This window comes from Prosopis cineraria, unplaced genomic scaffold (assembly GCF_029017545.1).
Source record: "Prosopis cineraria cultivar Desert tree isolate PC_DT_omini unplaced genomic scaffold, ASM2901754v1 PC8, whole genome shotgun sequence".
NCBI classification, from domain to species: Eukaryota; Viridiplantae; Streptophyta; class Magnoliopsida; order Fabales; family Fabaceae; genus Prosopis; species Prosopis cineraria.
Window position 1 is genome coordinate 35,124,505 of NW_026555339.1, and position 9,723 is coordinate 35,134,227.

The 9,723-nt window shown below is 34.0% G+C and overlaps 1 protein-coding gene across 3 annotated transcripts; it reads left to right on the forward strand.

Moving 5' to 3' along the window:
* The first annotated feature begins 642 nt into the window (after nt 1–642).
* On the forward strand, nt 643–9,345 carry LOC129318220 (chlorophyll a-b binding protein 7, chloroplastic). 3 transcript variants are annotated; one of them, XM_054962863.1, is made up of 7 exons: nt 645–729; nt 846–1,005; nt 1,096–1,262; nt 6,614–6,760; nt 7,666–7,798; nt 8,400–8,492; nt 8,841–9,345. In XM_054962863.1, exons 2-7 carry the CDS (start codon nt 850–852, stop codon nt 9,153–9,155), a joined length of 1,011 nt encoding a protein of 336 aa, XP_054818838.1. In that variant the 5' UTR covers nt 645–729; nt 846–849; the 3' UTR covers nt 9,156–9,345. The 3 variants fall into 3 exon arrangements, with proteins under 3 accessions (XP_054818837.1, XP_054818839.1, XP_054818838.1); XM_054962862.1 differs by having other exon boundaries at nt 643–1,005; XM_054962864.1 differs by lacking the exon at nt 8,400–8,492 and having other exon boundaries at nt 643–1,005.
* The last annotated feature ends 378 nt before the right edge of the window (nt 9,346–9,723 follow it).

Below are 9,723 nucleotides of genomic sequence, written 5' to 3' on the forward strand. Positions count from 1 at the left end.
AATTAGCAAAAAAAAAAAAAAAAATTCTTATAGATGGTTCTCCTCTGTAGCTTCTCCCATCTAGAGAAGAGATCTAAATCATCCAAATTAATCTAAATGGTTCAGATTTAATGTTTTATTTTTAATTTTTATTTAAATAAAATATTTATAAAAGTTATAATTTTTTTTAGTAAATTTGATTATCAATCTAAACAGTTTACATTTATATTCACAAAACAAAAAATTATAAAAAAATTTAATAAATTTATTTATTATCAATATAGATAATATAAATTTAATCTAAACAATTTGATTTAATATTAAATTTTTTATAATTTTATAAATTGATCATTTATATGTATTATAGATAATGCTGATTCAAGATAATACAAATTTAATTTAAATAGTAAATTTTTTTATAATTTTTATAAATTGATCATTCATATGTATTATGAATAGTGAGATTTAATTATTAATTTTTTTTATAAATTTTTATTTTCCTAACATAAATGTAAACTAGCCAGATTTGTAATCAAATTTATTAAAATTTGTTATAACTTTTATAAATAATTTATTTTAATAAATAAAAATCAAAATAAAAATAAAAATATTAAATCTGGACACCATATTAATTTGGACGGCTCAGATCTCCTTCCTAGGCGGAAGGAGCTGCCGGGGAGCGAAGGCAGGCGGGAGCGAAGGCGACTCCGTTCATTTCCTGGTGTGCGGACTTGAGTGATTCTGGTGAAGGTAAGAGAATCATCACTCACTTCCTTGAAACTTTCTACAGGATTGGTATTCGAACAGGTTTTGTGCGAACTGTACTATTCAATAAATTCGCCGGACTGATCGAGCACGGGAATCAGAGGCATGGTTTCGCTTCGTTCCCCAGTTTCTCCTCCTCCCTTTGTCTCTTCTTCTTGTTTCCTCAGCAGCTTCTTCTCTTTCTGTCGTGCCTCCAAACCCAGAAACAACTCGATAATCAAGCAGAAACGCCCTTCTGTCTTCAAAGCCTCGTGGCAAGAGGTTCATTCTCTTCCTTCTCTTGCTTCTGACACTTTTCTCCTCCTTTCATTTGACACTTTTTTCCCTTTCATTTAATATTCCTTATTGAAGCTTGCCGGAGTGTTACTGTTCTCGGCGATTCCTTTCAGTGCTGTAAAAGTTTTAGCTAATAGTCCACTAGGGAGCTCGCTTCAGAGGAAAATGCTGAAGAGAAAGAAAATTGCTCTTGATAACTCGTCCGTATACATGGCCTTAGCTCAGAAAGCCAGAAAAGAGAGGTAATTCCCTGCAATCCAATTATACTTCAACTATTCTGGGGAGCAATCTGAGGTGTTTACTTTTGCAATTAGAGTTTCCCAAAGCACGCTTTGACGTTAAGAATGCCATTTTCTGAAAATTTATGCAGACGAAAAAATCAGTCAATTGTTTGTAACCATAAAATATCTGGGAATTGATTTTATTCCATTGCATTCAATAGTACTACATTATTAGAGGATGTATACACTTTTGCGTGATAGAATATTAACTATGATTATGGCAGTTTATGAGAGGTGGATACAGTGATTTTCTGGAACCTAAGCTAGCGGAAAATACATTAAATATTTATTAAATATTATGACTTGGCATCTTTTGCTGAATGTATGTGCTGGATGTCTCAATATTTTGTAGTGATCCATATTTATTGCGATTTGTGAAACTTGCTATCCAATTCAAGAACTGAAGAAATTGAGAGTTTGGTTTAGTATTACTGTTTCTGACGCCCTGACATCATGATTTCGATGTCGTGGAGTGTGGAATGCTCGAAACACGTTATGTTGCTTGAATAGATGCAGATGCTGACAGTTATCTTCACAACATATTTAGGGGTCCTCTTCCCAGGAAATTCGTTTCAGTTCTTAGTTAGATGGTTTGACAAATATAAAAAATTTAGAGCCAAAATCACATCAGACAAACGATTTATATTATAATTAATTTACCTTATCATTAATTTTTAACTTCATGTTGTTTTCTTTGTACAAACTATGGTTTAGATTTTAGCACATATTTTCAAGTCATACAGATGATATTTCTTCCAATAGATTTTGGCGGAGATAAAGTGAGTTGGATCATTTATGCAATTAGTAAATGTTGGGGGATAATGCTATAGCCTAGTGGTGGGTGTTATTTCTTTGATTTGCCAGTTTTTGCGCTGGATGGATGAGAGTCTGGGATTATTGGAAATCTGACCTGTAGATTAATGTGGGGCATTGATAGGAGTCCACTATTGGTTTATAAAAAACGTAAGAGGAATTTCAGTCAGAATACAGCAATGGAATTATGTGCTGTCAGAATTTTAACATTGCAGTTTAGGTTTCTTATCTTAAGAAATGCTGAGTTGTCAAGTTATTAGGATATTAGTCTGTATGTGCTGTCAAGTTATAGTTATAACTGTAACTTTATGGTTTTACATAATTGTAAGACATTTTATGAATGTGATATGAATGAAATTTGACTTATTACTTGGAGATTCTCCTTCTTGGCTTTATCTAGTTTGTATGAGATCTTTGTCCAGATTTAGATAAAGATTAATCTTCCTGCCCTATTATTAAGTCTTAACATTTTGGTATCCGAGCCTGGTTATCCCTAGGATGGTGAGTACTAGAAATAGTTCTAACAATTCAACTGCTCCGCCTGTAACTTCTAATTTCTTAGAATCTATAGTCCAGCGATTGAATCAATTTTCATCTCATTTGAACATGTGGATGAGATTTCTGTGGTACTAGCAGCATTGAAATTGCAGCAGCGACATATCTTAGATGGTATTGGGCAATCTTCTCGAAACAAAAGTAAGCAACTAGAGAATTCAAATGCTACCCTGGATGAAGAGGACGACAGAAACATGCCTTGGTGGCTTTGAAACCCCTCAACGAAACCACATACCAAAGTTGACTTTTCAAAGTTGGATGGAGGTGATCCCAGAGGATGGATGCTCAAGGTTGAAAAGTATTTCAGATAATACCAAACTCCTTAGGATATGAAGGTTGATGTAGCGGCCATGTACTGAGAAACCGATGGATTGGATCTTTTTGCATGGGCAAATTCAGAACATCCAATAATTTATTGGGAACATCTTGTGTGCACGCTTCAAGAGAATTTCAGCCCTGCAGAATTTCAAAACCCTGGCAAACATTTGTGTGGGATCAAGCAATAGGGTATAGTATAAGAGTATTGATTGGAGTTTGCAAAGAGGTCTACCAGGGTGAAAAATTGGCTAGAGCATTGTTTGTTAGGGGTTTTCCTTAACACGCTTAAAGAAGAATGACGAGCTGATGTATCGATTGAAAAGCCTAGATCTGTCTACAAGGCTTATGAGTTTAGCCCTAGAATGAGTCCAAACTACAATGCTCTATGGTACCTAGAACATATGGACCTCCACAAACCAACCAGATGCACATGACAACAAATTGGCCTTCAAAGAAAATCACACACAAGTCTAGTGACCATGATTATGAACGCTTCCACTAGCACGCAATGTGTGAATTCTAGTTGGGATGTAGAGAAGTAGTTAAGGTGTGACAAAGGACTTTGCTTTCGTTGTGGAGAGAATTTCATCCTAGACCATCACTGCAAGAATGCTAATTTGACTCTCATGGAAATCTTTGAAGAACCAAGACAAAAATAAAGCACTTTGGCACTATGAATTTAGAAGTAATCATGAAGTTCATGCAGAGATATCATTTCATGCTTTTTTGGTGCATCTTGCAAGTGCTACCATGAAGATGGAAGGCATCTTGAATCGTCGAAAAGTTCTTATTTTGATTGATAGTAGCTCTACCCACAACTTCATCTTTTCTACTCTAGTGTAGAATTTACAAATCCGAACAAATGTGTTCCTTCTTTTGGAGTTTAGATTGGCAACATACATATAATTTATTACAATAATTTATGTTTTCAAGCTGGGTTGTTTAATTGAAGAAAAGCCGAAGGAGTTATTTACAATCGTAAGATGCTTAATAAACTTAAAGGAAAGTTTTATCGAACTGTTATAAGACCAACTATGTTATATGGTTGTGAATGTTGGAATTTAATGGGACAGCAAAAGCATAAAATTGGAGTAGTTGAGATAAGAATGTTGAGATGGATGTGCGGATATACATGTAAATATAAAATTTGAAATGAATACATACAAGAAAAAGTAGGCGTGACACCTATTGAGAGGAAAATTGTAGAAAATCTTTTGAAATGGTTTGGACATGTATAAAGAAGGTTGCGAAAGGTACTAGTAAGGAGAGTGGAATGGATAAACTTTAGAGCTTTATTAAGAGGGGTGGAGGAAAGTCAAAGAGAACATTTTTAGAAGTTGTTGATCGAGACCTCTTAGTTGACTACATTTCTAAAAGTTTAGTAAATGATAGAGTACAATGGCATCGTACAATTCATGTGCCTGACCCCACCTAGTGGATAAGGCTTTTTCTTGTTGATTTATGTCCTTAAGTCATGATTTGAGTTCAATCATTGGAAATCATTGAATATTCCCCTTCTCTATGGCAGGTGTTGATTTAGTGTTGGGTATCAAGTGGTTATCATCTCTAAACTTGGTTTAAGCAAATTGGCAATGCATGTTTATGATGTTCCAAGTCTATGGAAAAAGGTACAAACTTTAAGGAGTCCATACTGGCAACCAAGCAGAAGCAAGTCTACATTTGATGTCTCAACAATTCATTATAAACGAGGACACTTTTCAATGCTCATTGCATAGCTTACTTGATGAGTATGTTTCTGTTTTTGGTAATCCAACTGCTCTTCCTCCTCTTTGAAATAAATACCATTTCATCAATTTACAACCTTAGATGACACCACTAAATATTAGACCATACCAATGCCTGCATTACCAAAAAGATGAAACAGAGCGCCAAGTTGTAAATTTATTAGCCAAAGGTTTTATACAACATACTGAAAGTCCATTTGCAAGTTTTGTATTATTGATAAAGAAGAAATATGATTCAAGGCAATTCTACATTAACTACTTGGAATTAAATGAGACAACTATTCCTGTTGCATTTCCAATATTGATGAACTCATTGATGAGTGACATGGGGCAATAGCCTTCTCAGAGATTGATTTGTGTTCAGGACACCACCAAATCAAAATTAAACTTGAAGATATACACTAAATTGCTTTTTGAATTCACTTAGGTCATTATGAATTTACATCATGTTGTTTGGTTTCACTAATACCCTTGCGACCTTCCAATATGCTATGAAACGATCTTTTTCAGCCTTATATGAGGCATTTCATCCTTGTTTTCTTTGATGACATGCCGGCTTATAGTCCTACATTGGCTGACCATCTAGTGCATTGGCAAATAGTTCTTCCAAGCCTACAACAGGATGCTTATTTTGCTAATGAGAATAAATGTTCTTTTGGTTTACCCTAAATTGATTTCTTGGGACATGTTATCTCTTTCGGGGAGGTTGCCATGGATCTTGCTAAGATACAAGATGTGATGGAATGGCCTAAGCTGACTAATGTTATTGAATTATGGAGGTTTCTTGGTCTTACAGGTTATTACAGATGACCTGTGGATCATTACGGCCAACTTGCTCATCCAATAAATGATCTCACCAAATAGGAGGCTTTTTGGTGGTCTTCTTTGGCAGAACAATCTTTTCAAAAACTCAAACATTCATTAATGCACCTGCTTTCTATTTGCTAGACTTTGACAAGCCTTTCATTATGGAATGTGATGCTTTATCATTGGGGATTGGTGCAATTCTTATCTAGGACACATCCCATTGCCTGCTTCAGTAAACTATTCAAATTTTCTAATCGTATCAAATCTGCTTATGATAGAGAATTGCTGGCTTTGGTGTTAGCTCTACAAAAATGGCATCATTACGTTCTTGGCTACCATTTTGACATCTATACTGATCATTACAATGTTCAATATTTGATAGATCAACAATTATTGACTCTAGAGCAGCTGTGACTTATAATGAAGTTGTTACCTTTTGATTTCACCATCAAACATAAGATTGGATGTACTAATAGTGGTGCTGATACTCTTTAATGCCGGCCTCAACATGCAAATTTTATGGCTCTAGCAATTCCACATGGCTCAGATTTTGATGATCTAGAGGCATGGATTGATCATGACCCATCCACTCAACACATTAAGAATTTTATTCTTCAAGATCCTACTTCTGTTCATCATTTTACTCTTTTACAAGATTTCTAAATCCTCAAGTTTAAGAAACTAATCTTGAGTTCCTTGAGCTCCCTTCTTAGACCTCTTGGCTTTCATTTCTTGAGCAAGATTTTGACTTCCTAATTCTTCCACTTCAAAGCTATCTTTTCTTTTTTTTATGAACATTCTTACAATAAAAATGTTTAACTCCAAATCCAAGTAGCTAGTCTAAACTTACTTTAGTTAATATGCATCATATGAATATATTTGGTATAAAATAAAAATTGTGTCATGCAAACTTTTTGTTCCATATTTGTCATCATCAAAACTTATTACATAGACCCCTAGATCTAACACAAATCTGTATTTACATTACATAGATACAAACTGAGATAACTTGTCGTTTTATTGAACATAATTCTCACTGTTTCTTGTGTTTAAAGTTTTTGCTTATTTCCACAGCCTTTGGTATGGAGAAGATCGGCCCCATTGGCTTGGTCCTATTCCATATGATTATCCAGAATATCTTACTGGGGAACTTCCTGGGGATTACGGATTTGACATTGCAGGGCTTGGCAAGGATCCTGCAGCTTTGCAGAAATACTTCAAGTACGCCATATTATGAATTTTGTCCATTTAAGCCATTCTTTCTGTGTTAGTGCTGTTCCTTGTCAAGTATGATTTTCTTTTACAATGAGATGGTGGACTTTACATAACAGTTATCATTATTTAGCTTTGTTACAAGATAAATTGTTTTAGATGTAAAATGTATGATGGGCAATAATAAGTCCTGTAGAGACATTCTCCAACCCTAAAGGCAAAGAATATATTCCCTCCGTTCCTTTTCATAAGAGACAAGTGGGAGTGTTTTTTTTTTTTTTCTATATATAAGAAACATAGGACCATTTCGGGTACATTTATTGTATTATTCCCATTATGTCCCTATTAGTTATATGGAATAATTTAGTGACATTAATAAGTCACCATGTCAAACATTTAATATGGGCATTATTGAAAAGAATTTTAATTTGTTAACTTGTTTAAGAAGCTTAACTAATTTTAACTGTATTCCTTGGTTTTGAGAATTCTGTTATTTGTCTTGTAAAAAGGGAACGGAGGGGGTATTGCAAACCGAAGGCCGATCACCAGCTAAATTTTGATGAGGAAGTAATAATGTTTACTATGTTCCAATGTTCAAAAAGGATTTTGTTGAAGATCGTCATACTTTTTCATTAAATAGACGATATAAATGGCTAAAGCATTGTGATGTACTGTGATAGAAAATATAATCTAGATCTGATCAATTAAAAGTTGGTAGACTAAACCAACGACAAGCAGCCATATGCCTATGTCAATTAACTTCTAAGTGAGCTTTACTCCTGATATGTGCGAATGACTATTCTTCATTGCCTTAGTCCGCCAAAAATAGGTAAATAAAAAATAAAAGAAATTTTATGCTAAGCCTTTGTCAATGCAAATAGCCCATGATCAGTTTTATCTCTTTCATCATGGAGCTTCGAGATATTGCATGCTCGTTGGGCTATGCTTGCATCTGTTGGTGTTCTGGTTCCTGAAATATTAGACCTATTTGGGGCCTTTCACTTTGTTGAACCTATCTGGTGGCGTGTTGGCTATTCAAAGCTCAAGGTCAGTATGCCTAATCTCTTTGTCCACTCTTTGTATGTTTGCGAAGTCTTGCTTATAGATTTGGTGTCTGATATCATCCATAAGTTTGTAGAATTGAACCTGTAGTTATTCTCCACCACTTAGTCAGTAGATTCTATTTCTCAAGATCAACCCAAGGGCTAATTATGTCGCTACGAAAATGTGTGCCAAGTACTTGTTGAATTGAACTCATGTGGTGGCTTGTTGACTTTTCAAAGCTCAATTTTAGCATGTCCTATCTTTGTACTTATAATTGGTAAGCTTTATCATCCACAAGTTTATCGAATTAAACTAACAGTTTAATCCAATAACCCTTTCTTTGGATCATTATTTCATGGGCTCAATATATATAATTTTTTTTTTTTTTTTACGTTGTCCTCATCACGTTGTTCTGTTGATTCAAATTGTTTGATTTATTTTCTCAGTGCATGAGAATAAATTACATCACATATTTCATCACCTCTCTTGTTCATCCATACATCCACTGTTTCATTGCATCCTATGTGCACTCCTATGTTAAGTACTTTAGTGAAGATAACTGGGGTGATGTAGTTGTCCTTGTTTACCCAATATTTTTTACTAGGGAGATACTCTAGACTACCTTGGAATCCCGGGACTTCACTTAGCTGGAAGCCAAGGAGTGGTCGTGATTGCTATTTGCCAGGCACTCCTCATGGTTGTTCTTTTATGCTCAGTTCAATTTTCCTGTTTTCTGTGCTCTGTTAACATCACTTGCATCTTACTTCTATATTTGGAATTTCGAGTCTGTCAATTGAGTGAATCCAGAGTCGATGGAACCTTTTCAAAAGCCTTTTTGGTCATTCTCTTGGCCTATAACATGGGTGTCCTCTACAGCAGTGCATTTTTAATCATATTTTCACCATTTTAATGTTTAATTCGACCTCTATCTGGAATTAAAAAATTTAGACTGAAGTCTTTACCATGTCTGCGGGGGCATGAGCAAAATTTTGATAGTTAAACAACATGAACGTGCCTGGTAAACTAACTACATATACTTAAGCAGGTTGGACCTGAATATGCTAGATATTGTGGGATTGAAGCATTGGAACCTCTAGGAATATATCTGCCTGGCGACATAAATTATCCAGGGGGAGGATTGTTTGATCCCTTGAACTTGTCCAAAGATCCTGAAGCTTTCGAGGAGCTGAAGGTTAAAGAAATTAAAAATGGACGCCTAGCAATGATTGCATGGTTAGGATTTTACACTCAAGCAGCTCTGACAGGTAAGGGTCCCGTGCAGAACCTTCTTGATCACATCTCTGATCCTTTCCACAATAATCTTCTGTCCGCGCTCAACTTGGTGAATTTAGTTAAGTGATAGGACGAAAGAGTTTTGCTACAGCTACTACGGGAGCAAAAGTCATGTCTAGATATCATGAGAGGTTGGTCATAGTTTTATTTGTTTTTGTTACTGTATCTTATTAAATGAGATTTGTAGATATTGTTATGATATATTATTTATTGAGATTTATTTTTTTGAGAATATAAAGAATATTTTATATTTACTATATTAGGAAGATATATTTTTGTGTATATATTGTAAGCCTTTCATATAATAAAATACAACACTTTTTCTAGTCCATTTTTTTTAATGACTTCTTTCAGTTTTTAATTCTAACAAAATATTTTAGTCTTAAAACATATAATTAGGGCTATAAGCCGGCCGCCCGAATATTAAAATTTTTTAAAAATATGTTTTATTTATTTTTGAATTAATTTTAATTCTGAATATTCAAAATTTATAAAAATATTTTTATTTAATTTTTTAATTAATTATAATTTTTAAGCAATTCTGTTAAGCATAAAATATTATTTTAATTTTAAAAAAATAAAATAAAAAGTAATAACTTATTAACTTTATATTTAAGTAATTCTTTTACTGTTTT